The following is a 22,089-nucleotide window of genomic DNA, read 5'->3' as shown; positions in this document are numbered from 1 at the left end:
TTCACATGTTTTATTCTTTACAATTTTATCAGAGGTGTATTTATTGAATACCAAATTGGGAAAATTTAGGACAGAAGAGGAAATGCAAAGTAGTAATTTCAGCGTGAGGATGTAACTTCTAAGAAAAGGGAAGTAAATAATATAATGTAGGACAGTCGGGAAACCAAGAGTGGCTCATGGCTCAGAATTGTACACCAGATTACAATTGCTTTAAAAAAAATCATGCACAACAGGATAAAAGAGAAGCTACAACTAAACTGATTGTAACCCCAATTCATGAAGCTGCACAAACAGTAAAGGAAACCTAAAGTGTATTATAAAAGCTATAGTTTTCTCAGAAATGCAGTACTCAAACACTTTTTCCATCAGATACATACATGAAGGCTAATCATTCCATAGTCCAAAATAGGAACTAGGAGAAATATATATATATATATATATATATATTTATATATATATTTATATATATATATTTATATATATATATTTATATATATATATTTATATATATATATTTATAGGAACTTTGAGATAACACAGAAAATGGAGAAGACAAATGGCAGCTCCTACTTTTTGCACCTATTATACAGATATAACAAAAAGTTTAGTTCTCAATTACACATGTCAGCACTCTGGTCAGTGAGTTTGGCTTGCTCAGCATTTAAATCTTCTGGAAAGTAGAATTCATTTAGAATTTGATCGCTGTTTATGTGTGGCAAGCTATGCCCGAGATCAGGCATGCACGGAAGGGGCTTTTCTGTCATTGAAAAAAATATGCTGATCCCACACATGCACACAAATACAGCAGCATTCATCAACCGATCTTGCACCTACACAGTGGGAGATTGAGTGACCTAGGCAGAAGAAGCAAGTAGATGACAGCTCCCTGAGCATCCTCTACACGGGACGAAGCAAGAAACCAAGACAACGCAGGACCAAATCATGGACAGCTCTGGAGCGATCAAGGGATCTGCAGAAGTAAAGATTTAGGTGTGATTATTTTTTATTTAAATTTAGTTTTGCTTTAAGGCATGATCAAAAATATACTTCAAAAGCTGAGAAAGTTGAAATGTGAAACCATAGCAGATATTCTTGAACGCTTAATTGTTAAACTGTCAACATAAGTGACAGCTAAATGACAAACCTGTCATAAATGTGCATATTTTACATGCATACATAATTTATAAGATTTGTAACTGAATTGATGTTTTAGCTATATGCCCCAGAAAACTAATAGTGAAAAACAAAGAGCATATTTGGCAGTCTGGGGAAAGTACCAGGCTTACTAGAATGTCCCGATTTATTTTAATTCTCACCTTTAAAACAGGCAGGTATCTTCTTGGAAATCCCTATCTAGTATGCCAGAGGAAAACTAAAGCTGCGTACACACGGCAAATTTTTCTCGCCCGATAATCGGTATCGGCCAATTATCGGGCGAAAATCTGCCGTGTGTACAGTCGGTCGTCGTCCATCGTCCGACGACCGTCCTGGCGGATCCATGGACGATGGACGACGACCGATCCTAATGAAAGGGAAGGGGAGAGCGCGCAGCAGGGTGCCGCTCCGTCGCTCTCCCCCTCCCCTCTCCATAGAGCATGAACGGTGCTGTATGTACAGCATCGTTCATGCATCGTGCAGTCTTTTCTCGTTGGAAAGGATCGTGAAAGATCCTTTCCAACGAGAAAAATTGCAGGTGTGTACGCAGCTTAAGGCTATGTACACATGTACAATAGTTGTTGTTGGAAAGGATCTTTCAAGACAAAGACTGAACGAAGCATGAACAAGTGACGTACATACAATGCCGTTCTGCTCTATGGAGAGGGGAGGGGGAGAATGATTGGGTGGCACCCTGCTAACCTCTCTCCTCTTCACTTTCATAATGATTATTCCTCGTTCATTGTCTGTGGATCTGCCTGGACAGATCCATGAACGATGGGTGACCAGCACTGACCTTTTTACACAAAGGTATATGTATTGCAATCACTTGTCCAGCTCCTCATACTTGGCATTAATACAAAACTCTAGAAAAACTGAAATAATGGCAAACGTGATCAACACAGAAAAGAATTAGTAATGGTACAGTCAAGGTAATCTGCTGGGACAGAATTAAAGAAGCCATCACTAGCGATTTGTTAGACTGCCATCCTTATCCATACTTGACTATTAAGCAGATTGAGAAAAAGCATGTAGCAAATGAATCGCCAGGACACGTGCTGTTGTTAAGGATAAAGATTAACCCTCCACTAGATAAGTCAGCGATGCTATATACTATTGTTAGAAACCCATAATTTTATCATACTCATGTATGTAACTAAACATGAAGGGAAGGGCAAAACATATGTCGTTTATCTATCTTAGTTGATGCTATTTTAGTTTAAGACTGCCCAGAAGGCTGCAGCAAATATTCATGTTTAGCATATGGTTTTTGTTCTCTATGTATTTGAATGTATGGAATTGTATATATCGAGTTGTAACTATATTGGGAGATGTCACCACACACTTACACTCATGTATCCTTACTGAGCTGTTGCAGTAACTTTCCATGAAAGTTTTTGAAAAAAAATACACAAGCTTTTTATGGTACAGAAGAAGACAATCATGTTTTTTATGCAAACAAGAATTTATAATATTACTTTTTTTACAACTATATTTCTGTATGTATGAAAATCTACACTTTAATAATTGCTTTCCCAGTGGTTTCTCCCTTGAGCATTCCCATGAATCCTGCAGGCATGTTTTCAAATCCAGTGATGACATGTTCATGATATTTTACTTTCCCCTAAAAACAAATAAAGAAGTTTTATTTGCTCATTAATAATGAAATTTCCATATTTTATCTTGCTAATTGAGAAAGTATTGTTTTAATGTAAAAAAATATAATAAAGTGCATGCAAACCCCCAAAACCTTTTGTCCTGCCAAATATACCATCAGGAGAATTTTGTTATATGTATTTATTAAATAAATAGGAATAATTGGTGAATAATAAAGAATGATTAATCTCATCTCATGGGGAGTATGATAGAGGGATTGTTTGATTTGCAAAAGTCTGCTGACCACCGATTTCACCAATCAGTCCACAACAGGAATTATGAGAGCACTGTGCATTTGGGGCAGATCTTTTGATTTTTACTGTACTCACAGTGTCTTTAAAGGGCTAAAATTTCAAACTTTACTTTGCCCTGACATATGCCTCAAGATAGATATGCATGTGAAAGTAAAGTCAGTAAGTGTGGGTTTGTGTGTATGTTTATTCAAAAAAATGGGATTCAGTATACATGCAGGATGTTTAATAATTTTACACACTTTTGCTTTTCTGTTTTCTACCTAACACAAATTTAATCAATTATCTGGCATACTCACTTGGAAATAAGAATTTGGTACAGCATGCAATTCAAAATGTGAACAAGGCCATTTTAGGGTAATTATATCATTATGAAACAGGACTTCCAAAGCAAAGCTTATGAAAGCCAAAGGCACTAATTAGATGCTCATTAAATCTGGTTTGTTTGTATGTGTGTTTTTATTAATCCATCTTTACATGATTCTGTTGAGCTCCTGGGCCTGTCATAATTATTACATACTGACATCAGCACATAAGTAATTTGTCTTCTACATTTCAGTTCCAAGTCTAGAATTTGCTTGCAAGCATGTTTTGCACAAAGCTGCTCAGCTGATTTCCATTGCCAACAGTGGTTTTAAATACAAATATATTTTGCAGAAATGCCTTATCCCGGTAGTTCTAAAGTGAATGCAAATTTTAAATACTCGAGTATTATTTGCTAAAATCGGCTTACCTCTAAAATCCACTGTAGGAGCTGTGCATAACCCTCATCATATCGGTTGTGCCAGCGAGTCACAAGGAACCCTTCCATACGTAGTTGTTTCCATAGGATATGTGGATGCATGTAAGGTCCTTTTTTAAAAAACCCAATATGATCAACAGGAAAAAGTTTGGTCATATATAAAGAAAATGAATATACGTGCAATGCTGTTCTCACACTTTCCGGTTAACATGAAGGACCATTAACTATAACTCTAGGTCAATTCCTGAATACCCTAATCATACTTTATCGGTCCTTAGATGTAAAACCTCAGCTCTGGTTTTGCTTAAGTATCAGTTGCCCTCAAAGTCATGTCCTCTGCCCGCTATATTCACTCACATTAGTGTCTCTTGTGCATGCTCTGGGTAGGCTTCCTGATGGTGCAATAACAGCTTTCCTGAACAATAGGTATCACCACAGCCATTTATAGTCCCCACCAGAAATAAATACAGGTTTACAATGCAGAAACACAATTGAAGACAAGGACAGGGAGAAACACCAGATAATATTTTACTGGAAGCTGCAGAATTACATAGACTGAATATAACTTAAAAAACTAAAGATTATGGTGCTTTTATTAAAAGAGGACTACTACATTTCCTACTATAATTCACATCTATTTCTATTTGTCTATTTCAAAAATCACATTTCACTTGTAGGTAATATATGAAGGGCTGGGAAAACCCAATGCATTTTATAGGTAATGGCAATTTCAGTGATAAGATGCTGCCATCATAGTTCTGCCTACTGAATGTTTTTATGTTCCTGTGCACCATGGGTTGAACAACTCCAGCCTACTTTTTTTTATACAATATATTTTAGAAAAAAATCATCCAGTAGAGAGATTCCCTTTTAATGCCTATGCCAATAGAACAGACATCTTGCCACTGGAGTCCAAGTAACACAAGACACTGATAGCTAACCTGATTCTAACAAATAGCAGACAAAAAGAGTTTAGGATAAGGTGTTGATACTAACTTTTGTACACAGAATATTTACTCCTCTCTAGTCATCTATTAGGTACATTTAAAGAGAATAATAGAAATCGAGTTTTGAATAATATTTTGAAAAGAAAATATATTCATATACCTGAAGGCGGCACTTCATCATTGTACATGCTGATGGCACCACACACAGCAATTCTTCCAAAATCATTTATTTGGTGCAAGACAGCATCTCCAAACTTTCCTCCAACCTAGAAGAAATTAAGATCAATCAGCCTTTATGTCTACACTCTACACCAGTGTTTCTCAACCAGGGTTCCTTCAGAGGTCACTAGGGATTCTTTGAGCAATGAGCCATGTCAGTTACCATTGACTCCAATTATCTTTCTGGTTATCTGTAAGGATGACATTGTTCCCAATGGTCTACCATTTAAGGGACACCATTGTGTACATGTGTGTAAAAAATAGCATACAAATTAGATTACTGTGCTATGTCTGAAGAAACATGCAAATAAATGTTTGTCTAGCTTGACTTTAAAGAAATGTGTACTAAAGAAATATGAATGCTGCAAATACTTATCTGCCTGCCTGATTTTCAATAACATCATATTTGTTAAGCCAGTAATTAAGAAGGCACAGACTGAGAAGAAACACCTGGTGCTTCCTCTGTGCCGGCCTGAAGACGGATACCAGAATGACGCGGGACCAGATAGAAGAAACCTCCCGGCAGACTGACTGCTCAGCAGGATTGAAGATAAGTAAAATTTTTGTTTTGGGTTTAATTTCCCTTTAAATCAGAGACAGTAATACAACTAGCATTCTTCATCCTTCTGATACTGGCCCAGCCCGTCTATCAAATTTAAAAACTTATTGTGGCCCCTGAAACAAGTTTTGTCACCCCTGGTGAAGCAACAAAAAAGTTGCAATTTGTCTGCCCTCTGCTGATCATTCATTGCATACAAACGGTTACATTTATAGGAAGAATAAGCGGTCGAGGTGTTGATAGTGCCCACTTGTGTGATTCTGATAACATTTAAGCCGCGTACACATGCAATTCTTGTCATTGGAAAGGATCTTTTGCGATCCTTTCCAACGTTAAGAACCACAAGATATGCCATGAACGAGTGGTGTACATACACAGCACTGTTCTGCTCTATGGAGGGGGGAGGGGAAGACAGCACCCTGCTGCACATTCTCCCCCTTCCCTTGCATTAGGATCACCCGTCATTCATCCTCTGTGAATCTGCCAGAATGGATCCACAGGCGATGAACAACACGGGCTGTACACACGCCAGATTATCGCCTGATATCGGCCCTGAGCCGATTATCGGACAAGAAATTTGATGTGTGTACATAGCTTTAGTTCTTATTTTTAAAAGATTTATTATGAGCAATAAATACCATACAGCCAGGCAAATTATTTTAGTAATGTTGTTCAAATGAAGTAACCTTTTAAATCTAAACCAGCAGCAGATAATGAGGAACAAACTTTGTTCCCTGTTAGGATTTGCAGGGCTGCTATACTTTCCGCATGATTGTGGTCCCAGGTTTGAATCTTGGCCAGGACACTATATGCATGTTCTCTGTTTGCATGGATTTCCTCCCATAGTCCAAAAACATGCAGTTAAGCAATTGGCTCCCCCCCAAAAAAAAAAAAATTGACAGACTGTAGTAAAGACATATGACTATGGTAGGGACATTAGATTGTGAGCTCCTTTGAGGGACAGCTAGTGACATGACTATTGACTTTTATACAGTGCTGCATAATATGTTGGCAATATATAAACACTGGATAATAATAAACAAACCACAAGGAAACTTACATTCTCAAAGTAACAATCGTATCCCTCTGGAGACGCTTTCTTCAGTGCTTCCTCCAGAGAGCTTACAGTCTTGTAGTTGAAAGCTTCATCAAAACCAAGTTCTTTTAAAAATGCAACTTTTTCATCTGAGCCAGCAGATCCAACTACTTTACAGCCCTGATAAAATACAAATATGAATCATTCCATCTTTTCTCATTCTTCCATCTTCATAATTTGTCATTGGTTTCTGCAATTATATTGCTTTAGGACTGTATTTGTATGTGGGTACTTTAAGATTTTACTTTTACATTTATAGTAATGCAGTTTTTACAACTTTTTGGTTCACAGGAGACAGCTTACCTGCTCAGCGTCACTTATATCCTGGTATGTCATCTGCACAATGCTATCTAATTTACTACAGTAGCTGAAATATTCTTTCGTTCCACTGGGATCAATGATATTTTTAGCGCTCTATAATGTGTATGTAAAACATTCTATTCACTGACCACCTATTCAATGGGACCTTTTTTTCTAGGCCAGCACTATAATGACACCCTTCACCCAATGAACATCAAAGTAAGGTGGTATGACTCAACTAACATCAATGAAAGCAGACATTTCTGCACTGACCACAGATGTAAACGCTACTTTTTGCTGTCTGCATCTTCTTTTCCCCTGTGATTATTTTTTATTTTATTCTATTACTATTAACATTTGTTTCACCTGAGTGTCAACTACGCTAAATCTACATTATTATTCTTTTCTTTATTCTCATATCGTAACAAACTGTTCACACTGTGCTATTAACTGTATATATATTATTACAAAGGGTTCCCTGAGCCCAGAAATATATTTCAAGGGTTCTTTCACATTAAAAAAAAATGCTACTGTATAGGATTCTATCAATCACAGACTAGAGGTAAACTATGAGGTCTATTTATAAAACAGTGAACCTGAATTTCAGTAAACCTTTACCTTGAAAATTTTTTTTAGGTCCATGCAGTAATTTACCATTTTCAGTGATACTGAAGAATGTTCAGTGAATGTCAGACTCACTGCTTTATAAAAAGACCCCTAGGATATATATTTTACATATTTGTTGTACAAAGTTGTTCATTATAACACAAGGCTTCCAGAAGTAAGGCTTCCATCCTGAGCTCCTGGCTAGTAGCTAGTGCTATAAAGAACAGAGGCCGTATGGCCAACATGGGAAGAGACAAGGAGTATTTTTAAAGGAAGCTTAGCAAATACAGAACATATTTTATGAAAAGAGTCATTCTACATAATTTGAGCTTTCAGTGGGAAGGAAAGGAATAATACATTTAAAAGGTAATTTACCTTGATTTTTGCAATCTGCCCCACTAAAGACCCTACAGCACCAGCAGCACAGTTCACAAGAACCACGTCTCCTTCCTTGGGACTGCAGATTTCCAACAAGCCAAAGTATGCTGTCAAACTGTTTCATTGAAAAATCACACATTAATGTACAGTCTTTGTGGTGGCTTTTATTTATTCACATTATGCAAATTGCACTAAATTCAATGAACTGCTAAGTATTGTCATACGCACGCCTCTGTAGCAAATTGTGCACAGTTTGTGCTCGATCTGTTTAAACAGAGGGCAGGGAAGACATTAGCAGACTATTAAGACACTTGCCCAAAGCTATCATACAAAGGGGCTGGTATAGCAATAAAGCAGTTTTAAACATTTTTTTAAAACTAATATTCCACATTCTTTGGCACACAAATGCTAGCATGCATGTAGAGAGACTGAATTAGTGTGTTCCTTGATGTGACACATTTGTTATTCCCATGTGTTCTACAATGAGAGCAAAAATTCTGGGGCCATTATTTACAGATCACTTAAAACTAATACAATTTTTAAAGTATCATTTATGAACCATTTTGGGTATCAATGTTTGCCATATAAAGGCTTAGCATTTATTTACTCCACACAATCTCATTTTACCTTAACCACCTGAGCGTTACACTCTAGATTTCTAGATTTCTGTACCAAAAGTGTTCCACTGTTTTTCATGAAATTTTTTTAAATTGTAGACCTGTAACTTACAGAAATATGTCCGAACAAGGGTCTAGTAGATATTATGAACATAAAAAATGTTTGAAACACACAATCATGTAAAAAAAAAAAATTACTTTTAATAAAATTAAAGGAAAAACACAAAATTCAGCTTAAACAAGAATACATAAATAAATGAAAAGTACTGAAAATGCGATAATTCAGTATACTGTATAGTAATATATTTTTCTAAAACACCTCCCTAGTGTCCGTCACATACCTATAGACAAAACCACATAAATATATTTTCTATTATTTTGTATTGGATACAGGCGTTTGTATTCAATCCAATACTGAAAATGCGATAATTCAGTATACTGTATAGTAATATATTTTTCTAAAACACCTCCCTAGTGTCAGTTACATACCTATAGACAAAACCACATAAATATATTTTCTATTATTTTGTATTGGTTACAGGACTTTGTATTCAATCCAATACAAAATGAGAACAAAATTCAAACTCTCATTATGTATTGGATTGAATACAAATTCCTGTATCCAATCCAATACAAAATACATACTTTGTATTTATTTTTAATTGAAACTCATTCATTCATTTTGTATTGGATTGAATACAAACTCCTGTATCCAATCCAATACAAAATGAATGAGTTTCAATTTGAATTTCCCGCACACGCGCCGACGTCATCGCGCACGCACGCACAAGAAGCCGGCCGGCTGTTTTTTTCCTCCGCCGGCTGGCTTCTTGTTTCAGAGAGCACCCGGCGCTGGAACGAGAAGGACGTGGGACGATCAGCGGGACCAGGTAAGAAGCCGGCCGGCATCTTACCGGTCCCGCTGGTATAGGAGAAGGCACCCGACGCTGGAGAGGGAGATCGACGGACGACGATCGACGGAGGACGACGCTGGATGAGCACAGGGGGACCGAGATTTTCCCTACATTAAAATCCCCACTTACCTGGGTAAGTGGGGATTTTAATGTACGGAAAATCTCGGGGTTAACCAAAAGAGCAACTTTTTTTAGCCCGTACCAAGGTCGGGCTTAACGGTCGGGAGGTTAATGGATAATATTTTGTGTTTTTACAGTATATTAGATTTATAAACAGTTGTGCAAATATCATGGGTCATACGTCATACATTTTTGTCAACAGGCTGATTTTATTTCAGAAAAAAATATAATGATTAAGATGTTTTAAGGTATTTTTCAAAACCAGTGTGGGAAAGTGAGAACAAAAACATTGTCAGTAAGTGAAAATATATAAAACATACAGATTGCACAAGTACAAAAAATGCCCTTGTACATGCTCTCCATAAAAGTATGAGAGGTATGGGATAGATTTATAACCCAACATCTTCTGTGAGACTGCTATAGAAGCATGTTGTAAAAAAAAAAAAATTGCCACAAATGTAAATTATTTGACTTACTACAGACAGGCCTGGAATGTAATGACTTTAGGAAGGTAGTGGAGGGGCTGCATGACTGAGGGAGACAGGAAGCAGGCAGTGAGGGTTAATAGAAAAAGGACAGGAATTTGAGAAGGAGGGATCGTTTTAGTGAGTAGACAGAGTGAGGGAAGTTTCCGTGTGTGGGAAAAGTTTGTTGGAAAAGGAAAAGTTTTCCCACCCTCCTGCCCTACCGTGTAATGGGTCCAGTGGGTGTGCTGCGGTGAGGACCTCGAAGGATGTTGGTTTGGGTAGTGTTAATTGGGGCTGGTAGATTCTGCCTTTGGTGTGGAATCTCCAAAAAAGGTGTGTTTTAAGGTCATGGTATTGTGGTTATGTGGTGGGACTAGGCTTGGTAGTGATATTGTTTCCGAGCTTGGCATGATGCGGCTGGGAGCATTACATATCTTGGTGGCGCAGATCCCAAAATTATGTAATAAAAAGGGGGAACTTCGAAAACCAGTAACCGGATGTTAATGTGTGGGAAAATGTTTTTAAAATGTTATTTAAAATGTTGTTTAATTTTGGGTAGGTTATTGATTTATTAAGTTAATTTGATTTGTTATTGTGTTATTTTTGTTATTTATTTGGTTAAGTTATTAATGTAACAAAAGGCCTACGGGCCATTTAAGCATAATCTGGTGTGGTGTAATTTGTTGGTGGGGAACTGCCTGCAATTTGTCCTCAAGTCATTAAATGGCAGTTTAAAAAGGTAAGGACGATGTGAAAAGTGCAGTAACCAAATACATATTCCATTATTTAGGTCAAAATTTTGAATCAACTCAGATTGACATAGGTTATTCATTTTCTACATGGTTCTGTAGTAAGGTATTGCACATGTGAAGGAAAAGTGTGTACAGTGCTTTGAAAAAAAAATATCTGTTTGTTTTGCACGTCCTTTACAAAATAATTCTTAATCAGCCTGATTTATTATAATCAGCTGGTGCATTCTCCATACTCTAATGAGGAAGGCTGCATTGTTTCCCTTTAAGTAATTACCTGTTTAGGGGGTTTCTGTTCTGTTAGATAATTCTACCCCATCAGATTTTTCTATTAGAATATAAGGGATGGCAAAATTTTAATTTTAAGTGGGGGGGGGAACAAATGGAATGGTTATAATAGCCTATTTGCTATTGATTCCCACTAGGTACGGTAAGTTTTACTCTATGGACCTTGAAACCTTTCAATATGGATACATTTTACATTCTGTTTAACTCCAAAAGCATAATGTTTCATGATGCATTATGATCTGCAGTCAGGCCAAGTGGTCATAATCTGCCTTTTAGCAATGACAAAAGAAGTACAACTCACCCAGGTAAGCCTAACGCCCCAAGTGCCAGTGATATAGGCAGAGATTCAGGCCAGCTAGGGGATAATGCACGTAGTCCTTTGCCATCAGATATGAAGTGTGTTGTCCATCCAGTCTCTGCAACATAGTATCCTCCAACTGGGAACCCAGGATTTTTACTTTCTGCTATCCTACACCAAACATTGTACAGAGAAATAAGGAGGAAAAGCACATAACCCTTTGTACACTTTTTGAAAGAAAAATCTATAGAAAAAAATTAATCATGAAGTTACTGTTGTACATATCATTAAAAAAAAATGTGAAAAGTCACCTTCTGTTCAGTTTTCTATGTCATATGGTTTGGCAGTTGGCTTTATGAAGCATTTCACAGTCAGTCAAGAGTGTCATAAGTTAAATACAATTTTCGGAAGGCTGTTCAAACATAGGCATATTGAATAGTTAAGTGTAGATAGTTTACAGTGAACCCACTGGGCCTGATTTATTAAAGCTCTCCACGACTGGAGAAGATAAACTATGATGGGTGGACCTGGTTGATAAAGCAAACCTGAAATAAATTTTGTCCTGTATTGGAAACGTTCTAATAGCAAATTATTTTAAGAAATTCAGGTTTGCGGAATTACTCAGGTTCTCCCATTATAATCTATCTTCTACAGTCTTGGAGACCTTTTTATTAAGATTGGGTCCTCTGTCACCTGTGGTGGGTGTTTTCCAAAGGCTTCCTAAAAGGGGGTTGCATGTTGCATGACACTCTTAAACTACACCCCATAAGTATTTCAAACTGGTGAGCAGAGATTAGCTGGTGGGTAAGTACTCAAAACAAACACATTTGCTAGCCACCTGAAGCTTGCTGGAATATTGACGGTTTTTCTTCCCACTGGAAACTCAGAAGATGGAAAATCTAAGGTTCAATAACTCTGATGACCTCAATATTGGCAAGATATGTCTTTTTTAATACATTTTCATTATTTTTAAACTTTCAGTTCAATTTGCAATTAAAGCAGGCCCCATCTTCAAACGTCAATACATAAGACATTATGTACAAGACAAGCAAAAAAGGCTGTACTTTCTGTACATTCATAGCTTTTTTCTTAGAAGCTGTGGTGGAAATTATTTACCTGGCAACCTGGTATCCTATTATAATATCCCCTTCCTTCATTACTCTCTTACTGTATGGCCTGTAAGATAACAGACAAAAAAATTAAATATAAACTCAAGGTACTCTATTTTCTAACAAAACAAAATCTATAAAAACATCTAAAAGAAAGAATCTTATCGCATTTTTTCTTTTGTTCTAATATACATAGTATTTCTACCTAGCAGCAAGTGCCTTGACCTGCCAAAAAACAGAGGACTTTTCATTATGTCCTGATACATGAAACCTGAGATATGAAGGGGGGGGGGGGGGATTTCTTTTTCTCATAAATTTATGGAAATAAATATTTGTGTTGTTTTTCAGTTAAAATAACTAGGGTCTTTTACAGTCTAATGTCTGATTTATGGCTGATTGCCCAAAAAAGTATGATATTGGAGCCATCATGGTGGACTTCCAAGAAGTGCCAATGTTATTTCAAATTGTCATGGTCCACGGTTTTTTTTTAAATAAGTAAATGCTCAGGACAAACAATGTATATGAGTGACATTCACATATACAGTTGTTCAGAGAAAAGAATCTCACTGCAAAGAAGTTTGCCACCTTTCAGGTCCACTGTAGAATGGCTATGAAGTTATACAACAATTTGATCTAGCAGACTGACATACCTAGCCAAAGTATCAGTAAACCTTCAATTTTTTTTTTTTTTTTTTAGAGAAAAGTCTTTTAATAACAGTATCTAAATAACTGGTGATCCAGACAGTCATCAGCACCTTCTTGTAATGAATGGCAATGCAATGCCTGGTGGTTTTCTTACTTCTGCATTGCCACCCAGTTTGTAAATGTACCTTGTTGTATCACAGAAGATGCACAGCTTCCGGTAATGTCACCCGAGAACATTGCCCTGAGTAACCATTTAGTGACGCAGTTCGAAAACTCCCCACATGCACAACCGATTTATTTCATGACTTTCTTGATGCTGGAGTGGCACAAATGAGCTCCGTGTGGCACAGGCTAAAATTTACCAAATAAGTAAATTTACATAAGGAGTAATGGAATATAATCGTGTGACCACCAGGAAAAAAGCAAAATTGTACCAATTTAATTATTCTGGCTAACTGCATATGCGCACCTTGACTAACTTTACTGAAGTAATGCTTTTATGTGTCCTTTAATACAATATTACTTTTATGCTAACTTTCTTGGTCCATTATTTTTCTTATGAATTCTAATAACTTGGAACTCGTTTCTTAGTTAACATTACTTACCTTATGTATGGGTCCACACTCAAAAACACCGATTCGAACAACAATTCTAAAATTACATAAATTACATAATTACATTTTGGTTTAAAACACATTTATCTACTGTGAAAAGATTTATGTTTTTAAGTCACATTATTTACCGTTTTACAGTAGATCACAGTCTGTCTTGGTGTTGGGAGAGCTTTAATAAATCAAATCCATAGTGTGAATTGTCCCTAGAAGAATTCCATATTCGGATACCTGCCTGTAATTGTTATATATACAGCTATCGCTGTACCACTAGAGTAGCACTGGAGCCCTAATAGCAAAGTTTGGTTTTTGAAAATGATGGGGGAAGTGAAATTATTGGAGCTTCAGATATTTTTGGAGTTAGATCAAAGAACATGTAAGTGTCAAATTAAAGTAACTGCATTTCATCTATAATGACAGCTATAGGGCCTTTAAGTGAAGCTATAGTTCTGCAATGAAAATTTGAGATCAGGCAGGATTTTTATTGCAGAAGAGACAGAAGATGTTCTTTCTGCAAAAAAAAAAACTATTTACCTGCTTACTTGCTATATTTGTGCACCTTACGTGTGATGTCTGGATATGCCAAGTATTCCAGCATCTCCAAGGGCTGCTGGGACTCAAACTTCTGTATGCATGCATGGGATATCTTTTTTACCTGGCCTATCAGGATGGCTGAAGATCAAGAACCCAGAGGAGGCCTCGGTTAAGATGGTGGTGCCACCAACAGAATGAGGAGAGGTGAGTCTATTTAAAAAATTGCCATCACACCTGAAGGGACCTTCCGTCCTGCCTGGTGGAGATTCTTATTGTTAGAGTTTAGGTCCACTTATGTAGCAGTAGGTTTATTTTGTAACAGATAATAAAATAACACCTATACTAAGTATAGTTAGTATCTTACCTCCATCTTTAAGTGCTGGCAACTCCTTTTCAACCAGTTTAAAATCCTCAGGTTTTGGGGGACCATCAAAATGCTTCACCAATGTCCATGACTTTGCCACAACCATGATTACTGACCTGTCATACAAGATGAAATGGACATATATTGAGACATACATTGAGACATGTTGCATGACTGAGTGATTTATATGTTCACCAAAACTGTCAATGGTTTTAATGATGGTGCTACTGACAGAAGTCTGTATACAAGAGGGGAAGGCAGATGTTAAAGTGCATCAAAAATAAGAATGTAAGGAATGCGCATGTGTGGGTGCCAATGCAAGATGTGATTTCATGGGCTCCGTGCTCCCCCAGCTCCAGGGCACAATGTTCAGCGGGTTTCTTCAAAGCAGCAGCACCCACACCGAGGGGATACCTCTCTCCTTCAAGCAGCACCCTTTCCACAGCGAGACGGCATTCCTCACTCTTAACACCCCATAAGGATTCCAAGATGGCACTGATCCGGAGGATGTTGCACATGAGTGTGTCCTGCACAGAAGGGGGAAGGGTATACTATGGATTCTGCATCAGGGATGCAGGGAAAGGATGGCGGGGTGCAAACCCTATCCCAATCACCCCACCAAGCTCTCCTGCCCTAGCTTCTCAACCATACAAACCAGGCTCACAGCACATGTGAATCAGTAGAATCTCATACTGCACCTGGTGATCAGCATCAAAGCTGAGGATCATCTGATGGCTCTTTCCACTTTGGGTACAAGCCATCTAAGATCATCACATCAAGGTTATTTAGCTCAAAACATGCCTTGATCCCACCCAGAACAGAGCTTGAATTAACACTTTCTCACCCTTTAAAATAGTGTCTCAACACCCAGAGTCTCAGCTCACCAATCAAGAGATGCAAAGCTTTCTAATATTACTCCCTTGCAGCTGATAAAGTTGCTCCGCAAGAGACATTTCACCAAAAGCTTGGCTCTTTCCTACCTCCACAAACACTACCCGCTGTTCTATACAGCCAACACAGACAAAAAAAAAAAAAAACATTGCAGGGTAGCTTTATGCTCTGCAAAACATTTGAATTTCCATGAGTTGGAGGTGGTGAAGGAACCCCAGGGCAGATTTATATTCGTGAAAGGTACATTATCTGGTCACCTGTCCACTTTTGTTTACTATGCTCCTAATACAGGTAAACTGACATTTTTCAGACACCACTTTCTCAGGTTTTACACAAGGCACAAGACAATTTGTTTTTTATAGGGGATTCAAACATGGCCCTGGACCAGATTTTGGATAAATCAGGATCACCCTCGATTTAAACACCCTCCAAAGCGGAGAAACAAACTAGCCCACCTTTTGCGCCAATATAACCTGGTCAATATTTGGAAGGAATTGAATCCCTCCACCAGGGATTTCATACACTGCTCTCGGATTGATCACTTATTTATCTCACCTCACAATGTACCCCTTGTTTCAAGCGCCCGTGTCCTTTCTTCCACCTGGTCCGATCACGACCCTATAATTATCACACTTGAGGGATTATGGAGTAGGCAACCCGGTTCTTGCTGGAGATTAAATGACAGTTTATTAAAGGATAAATTAGTGGCCATAGACATTTAGGCTGCAAGTAATACATTTTTCCATCATATTAATCCCAATGATACATCTTTTGCTACAAATTGGGAGGTGTTTAAAGTCACTAAAGGGGTGAATTAATTAAATGGGCCTCCAGATTTAAAGCCCAAAATCTAGTCATTGACTCTAAAATGAACTGGATGGTGTGTGCTGCCAGGGAATACAATCCTGTCTGAGTAGCAGCTGCTGTTAACCAGCATGCCATCCCATCAACCCTGGTCTCACAGCAGCCGCTACTCAGACTGGCCTGTATTCCCTGGCAGCACACCCCATCTAGTTCAGCCAACCTCAAGCTACACAAAAACCACCCTGGTCCTGAAATATTTCCAAACAATATCACATATTTATAACCCTATTCTACATATATTGGAATGATTTTTAAATATATTATTATATGTCTTCATTTGTAACTGGACCAAATTGGTTCCTGTTCAAAAAGGAAAGCCATGCACCTTTCCATAGACCTCCAAAAAGCTTTTGACAGCCTGTCTTGGGATTACCTTTTTTACATCTTTAGACATATGAATTTTGCGGGCATCTTCCTACAGCTACTATCCACGCTATACACCCCGCAGCTTAGGAGGCTTCCTATTACACAAATTTGCAATTACAAAGCACCTGGCAAGCTTGTCCACTCTCCCCCTGCATTAGCAATTGAACCTCCAGCCATTTTAATAGGAAATTGCCCCAATATTAGGGCTGGGAGTCCCTAACTTCAGACACTCAGAGTAGACCATGTTGCTCAACTTTCCAGCACGACACGGCTATTCAACAAACTCTAATGGGTAGGCATAGAAGCTCAACCCAATTCTGTGTCCACAATTGCTTCTGGTATGTGGGTACGTTCCCAAATCTGAGCAAGGTCACTTGCCCTTCAGTACTCCTTGTTGGTGTGGGATAGACTGAAACACAATCCAGGCATATGCTCAGCCCACACACCCCTTGCTCCAATTTGAAGGAATCCTGAGTTTAAACCAGGCCTGTCATCCCACCAATTTGTGTGATGGAGTAGCCATGGATTTTACAGGGTAGTAGACCTATTTTTTGGCATGTAAATCATGAGACTTCTGCACCTACTGCAACAAAGTAAGGAAATGTCCCTGTCACACATCAGCAGCACAGCTTTTCTGGTACTTATTGTTCACCAGATATATGTCAGATCAGCAGCAGGTTGCCTACTTCCCTTGCTTCTAAAGGTGTTGCCAGCATTTTCCAGCTGATTTATAGACACCTGCTCATTCAGTCCCCACCCTGCCTGCCTTTACCCTCACTATATAAGCTGTAGCCGGACAGACACTCATTGCCTTTGCAATAGGTGTGTTTATCTGGATTCCAGCTTGTGTCTGGTTCTTGGTGCTGAGTCCCTGGTTCTGACCTTGGCTTGTCATTTATTGTTTGCTGCCCCGCTCTGGTTTTTGAGATTGCCTATTGATTTGGTACTATGTTTGCTGCCATCTGCAGTCAGCTGTTGTATGCATGGGTGTGTCTGAGGGCTGCAACTTCTCCATCACTCCTTGTGGGGTGCTCTGGTGAGCACCGGGTGGTTCCTTAGACACTGCTCTTCAGCTCATACCTCTGCCAAACATGCAGATTGCAGAGGGTCCACTTCCCCTTACTTGTAGCAAATCCATGACTGCCCCCTCTGAGTATTTTAGATATGCCCACCTTCGTTTATTTTTAAATAAATATAACATATATCTAAGGGTGAACCTTCCTACTGTAAAATGTCATTGGAAAGAGCCTGTAATTCACTGAGACACATCTCAGTCCTCTACTGTTTTGTCAGCTCCCCTCCTCCAAGCTATCATGTATGAAGTCTTGGGAAAAGCATTTTCAGCAATCATGGGAGGTGGAGGAGGGAAACGAAGTAACATGTAATGTACCCAAAGTTTCTCTTAATGTTAGCATGATTGAAATGAACTACAGGGGCTTCTTTAAAAGTGCTAGAAATATGGAGCATATCTAAAAGTCCTGTCAGATTGCAGGATTGCTGGATCACCCCAACTCCACTGATAAAAGTGTATCCACTCCAGCCTTGGAGAGCTTTAATAAATCAAAGCCTATGTACAGAACCCAACCACTTGACCAGCCATGATCTACCTGCATTGCACAGGGAAGCGCAGAAACAGTACAGTCGTACCTCAGTATAAGTCCACTTTGGAATAAGTTCAACTTGGTATAAGTCCTGTTTGGACACGAAAAAGCTTGCTTGGTATACAACCTTTATGCTAGAACTTGTATGGGACAAAATGAGTCACAACACCGTGCGCTACCCTTTTTTACCTCTCTCTCGAGTCAAAGCCACGACTGCCCACGAGCGTCAGTACGACAGTTGCTACCATTCAGTGAACAACCCGCGCTATAACTCTCTGTGAATTACATAACATCTCCTCCTCCTCCTCCTCCTCCTTTCTCAGCACCATCCTAGTAGGCACTCCGCTATTCTCAGCAAGGTAAAGTGAGGTTACATTTTCATTTATTCCATCTAATTGCTTTGGTATTTATGTATTTTAGTATTAAGCAATGTTTAAATTATTCTATACAACCCCATCACAATGTATGCCAATAACAACGGGATTTTTTCTTCATGGGAATGGATTAATCATTTTCCTTTTATTTCTTATGGAAAAAATTTGTCTGGCATAAGTCCTGTTTGGTATAAATCCAAGGATCTGGAACAGATTAAGGACTTATACCAAGGTATAACTGTAATGCCATCACTGGGGAAAATATAGTGTGTAAATAAAACAGAAAAAAATTACAAACATGGCATTAGCATGTTTTGTCCAGTGCAGACTTTGACAGCCATGGTTCACTGTATACATACTTAAAACAAACTGATACAGCCAGCACATTACCTACTAATAGGATCTTTTAACTTTTTCGTATAAGAACCATCAATGAGTATCTACTTTTTGGACATGACACTAAGCGAGTTTTTTTTTTTTTTTTGTAGCTCATTGACTTATTTTTGATCCGGAACTAAAGTAAAAATAATTTATAGGAATGGTTTTGGAAAAAAACTCTTTGTATGATCCTTCACTTTTTTAATTACCGTATTTTTCGGTGTATAAGACGCTCCGGCATATAAGACACCCAATTTTAATTTTTTTTCTAAAAAAAAAAAGATTCTGAAGGATTATTCCCCTTCTGATCACCCTGTGCCAATTTAAATTCCCCTTCTGATCACCCTGTGCCAATTTATCCCCTTCTGATCACTCTGTGCCAATTTATCCCCTTCTGATCACCCTGTGCCAATTTATCCCCTTCTGATCACCCTGTGCCAATTTATCCCCTTCTGATCACCCTGTGCCAAATTATCCCCTTCTGATCACTCTGTGCCAATTTATCCCCTTCTGATCACCCTGTGCCAATTCAACCCCTTCTGATAAATTGGCACAGAGTGATCAGAAGGGGATGAATTGGCACAGGGCGATCAGAAGGGGATAAATTGGCACAGAGTGATCGGAAGGGGATAAATTCCCCACTCTGTGCCAATTTATCCCCTGCTGATCACCCTGTGCCAATTCATCCCCTTCTGATCACTCTGTGCCAATGTATCCCCTTCTGATCACCCTGTGCCAATTCAACCCCTTCTGATAAATTGGCACAGAGTGATCAGAAGGGGATGAATTGGCACAGGGCGATCAGAAGGGGATAAATTGGCACAGAGTGATCAGAAGAGGATAAATTCCCCACTCTGTGCCTATTTATCCCCTGCTGATCGTCCCTTCCCACTTACCGGTCCGTTTCTCTCCGCCGGCTTGCTTCCGGGATCGCGGGGGCACGCTTGCTTCCGGGATCGCGTGTGCAGGCTTCTCCTCGCTGGGTCTGCTGCAGCCAGGAGTAGAGGAGAGAAGACGAGAAACACGCAGGATCGCGGTATCGGTAAGTATGTTACCGGTTTTAATTATTTTTTAAACATGCATTCGCCGTATAGGACGCACCCACTTTCCCCCCCCCCAGTTTTGGGGAAGAAAAAGTGCGTCTTATACGCCGAAAAATACGGTACCTTTTAATATATTGCTAATAGTACATTGTACAGTTTTCATTTCAGATACCAAGAATAGGAGCCAGGAAAATGCACACAGGAGCTGAAGAAAGAAAGGGCAACAGAAGAAGAGATTTTTAATAAGTGAGTAGCAAGAAAAACTGGAACTAATTTTTTTTACAGTTGTATAGGCTCCTCTACTGCACTGAATTGTTTACTTAGATTTCACTGCACACAATGAGCTTTTTAAAGCCTGCAATAGAAGCTGCAGCAAATCAGATACCAGATTATCATCAATCATCAGCCCTACTGTACTTGGTCCACTTTGTTTTCTTACTTTATACATTCATTGGATATCAATCCTTTATTCAAAGAGGATCAGAAAAGGCACCACCTCACTAATCCCTCCCACCAGCAAAAATCAAACTGCATTGGAATAAGAAGCAGAGAGATTCAAAAAGGACAACAGTAAGGGTAAAGTGAGCGTAAAATGCAGCTTTGGGCTAAATAAAGTAAATCGGTAGACCACAAGTCATTGTTGTCAGATCATGCAATAATATTGGGATACTGTCATAAGATATGTAATGAAAATGTTTTATTCTGAATATTTTTCCAGCATTTGGCAAACTTTAGACAATTATGGGGATTGAAATTGTTTGCTCTTTAGTGTGCTCACACACTTATAAAGCTTGAGGATATTTGATAATTGTTCACTCGATGCAGTCTAGTGAGGCCCTTAAGGCAGTTAGAGGGAAGCTAGGTGGGGGCCAACATGACAAGTGGGGAAGGCCAAAGGGTTGGGCCGTAGTTATCAAGGGGTATGGCAGGGACAGTTGGATGGTGATAGGTCATAAAACAATGGGTGGGCACTATAGAACCTATATAGGAAGCTGTAAAGGAAAGGGGGGTGTCATACTTTTATCAGAGCAAGGAAGAGATTCCCGCCCTTTAATTTGAGGGCTTTGGTTGACAGAGTGGGCAGTGTGAGGTACCACCTCTCATGCTGCAAATTTTTTTTTTATTGTAACCAACAGTTAAAAGCAATATGCAGATTTGTTTTTTTGTAAAGCTGTAAATAGGATGCCTGTGATCATATCTCACATTACAATTAGCTCCTATCATAACTGCAAATCTGGATTTGAAACATGCAATCTCAGTATACAAAATAGACTTTAAATATATTGTCATAGATATATTCTAGATTAACTAGATGTGTGTCTAGAAATCAGGGACATTTAGCAGCTATCCATGATTAAACATTCTGTTTTAGTCTAAACAATATAAATCAGTAGTTCTAAAGAAAACATTACACACCACAACTATATTTTCTGCAGATGCATCATTCCAGTAAAGAAATTATAACACTTACCTAATAAAAGTTTCTGTATGATGAATAGGTTTTCTTGTATGTTTCCTCGCCAGTAGCAATGTAGAAGTACAGTGATCCCAGCTATTATATACGATTTCATTTCCATCTCATTTAATATTACATAAACTCCCCTTCCCCTTCACAGGCTCCACCTTTGACAAGTACTCACAATGCGTGGAGAACTTTTACTACTTTTTTTTTTACTAGCACTTTTATGCTTCTTTACCTTATTATTTAAAATTCTTTGTGAATTGTCTTTCTGTGGGGTAGATGTAAACCCTGTTTCCTTATGCTGGTGGGTGTGGAACATTGTTTGTATTTTACAACAGCTACTTAGTAGTCTTTATTAGAAACACTTGTAACAATGAAAACAAAGTAAATAATTCAATAATATTGTGAGCATACCTAAAAACTGTTGATCAGTGTAAAACTTATTAAATTTAACAATTTATTTGCATGATAACATAAAATTTTAC

At 38.4% G+C, this 22,089-nt stretch overlaps 1 protein-coding gene across 2 annotated transcripts; it reads right to left on the bottom strand.

The window, feature by feature from the left end:
• Positions 1-600: 600 nt before the first annotated feature.
• LOC140326108 (prostaglandin reductase 1-like) lies at positions 601-17,445 on the bottom strand. 2 transcript variants are annotated; one of them, XM_072404427.1, is made up of 12 exons: positions 17,331-17,445; positions 16,072-16,183; positions 14,626-14,741; positions 13,722-13,767; positions 12,479-12,538; positions 11,366-11,533; positions 7,907-8,024; positions 6,590-6,745; positions 4,912-5,017; positions 3,796-3,914; positions 2,673-2,779; positions 603-970 (listed from the first exon to the last, which is right to left on the bottom strand). In XM_072404427.1, the coding sequence occupies exons 3-12, from the start codon at positions 14,729-14,731 to the stop codon at positions 898-900; spliced, it is 1,059 nt and encodes a 352-aa protein (XP_072260528.1). In that variant the 5' UTR covers positions 14,732-14,741; positions 16,072-16,183; positions 17,331-17,445; the 3' UTR covers positions 603-897. The 2 variants fall into 2 exon arrangements, with proteins under 2 accessions (XP_072260529.1, XP_072260528.1); XM_072404428.1 differs by lacking the exon at positions 2,673-2,779 and having other exon boundaries at positions 601-970.
• Between the last annotated feature and the right edge of the window lie 4,644 nt (positions 17,446-22,089).

Source organism: Pyxicephalus adspersus, chromosome 3 (assembly GCF_032062135.1).
Source record: "Pyxicephalus adspersus chromosome 3, UCB_Pads_2.0, whole genome shotgun sequence".
Lineage (NCBI taxonomy): Eukaryota > Metazoa > Chordata > Amphibia > Anura > Pyxicephalidae > Pyxicephalus > Pyxicephalus adspersus.
The sequence above is the reverse complement of the archived record's forward strand: the minus strand, read 5'-3'. Positions and strand labels throughout refer to the sequence as shown.

Bases quoted from the DNA above. Each gene is read 5' to 3' on its own strand.
- LOC140326108 (XM_072404427.1), bottom strand. From the start codon at position 14,731: ATGGTTGTGGCAAAGTCATGGACATTGGTGAAGCATTTTGATGGTCCC. The intron at 6,746-7,906 runs GTAAATTACCTT...GTATTTTATCAG, and splicing joins GGCAGATTGCAAAAATCAAG to GGCTGTAAAGTAGTTGGATC. The intron at 971-2,672 runs GTAGATTTTCAT...TTACTTCTGCAG, and splicing joins GGGAAAGCAATTATTAAAGT to ATCCCTTGATCGCTCCAGAG.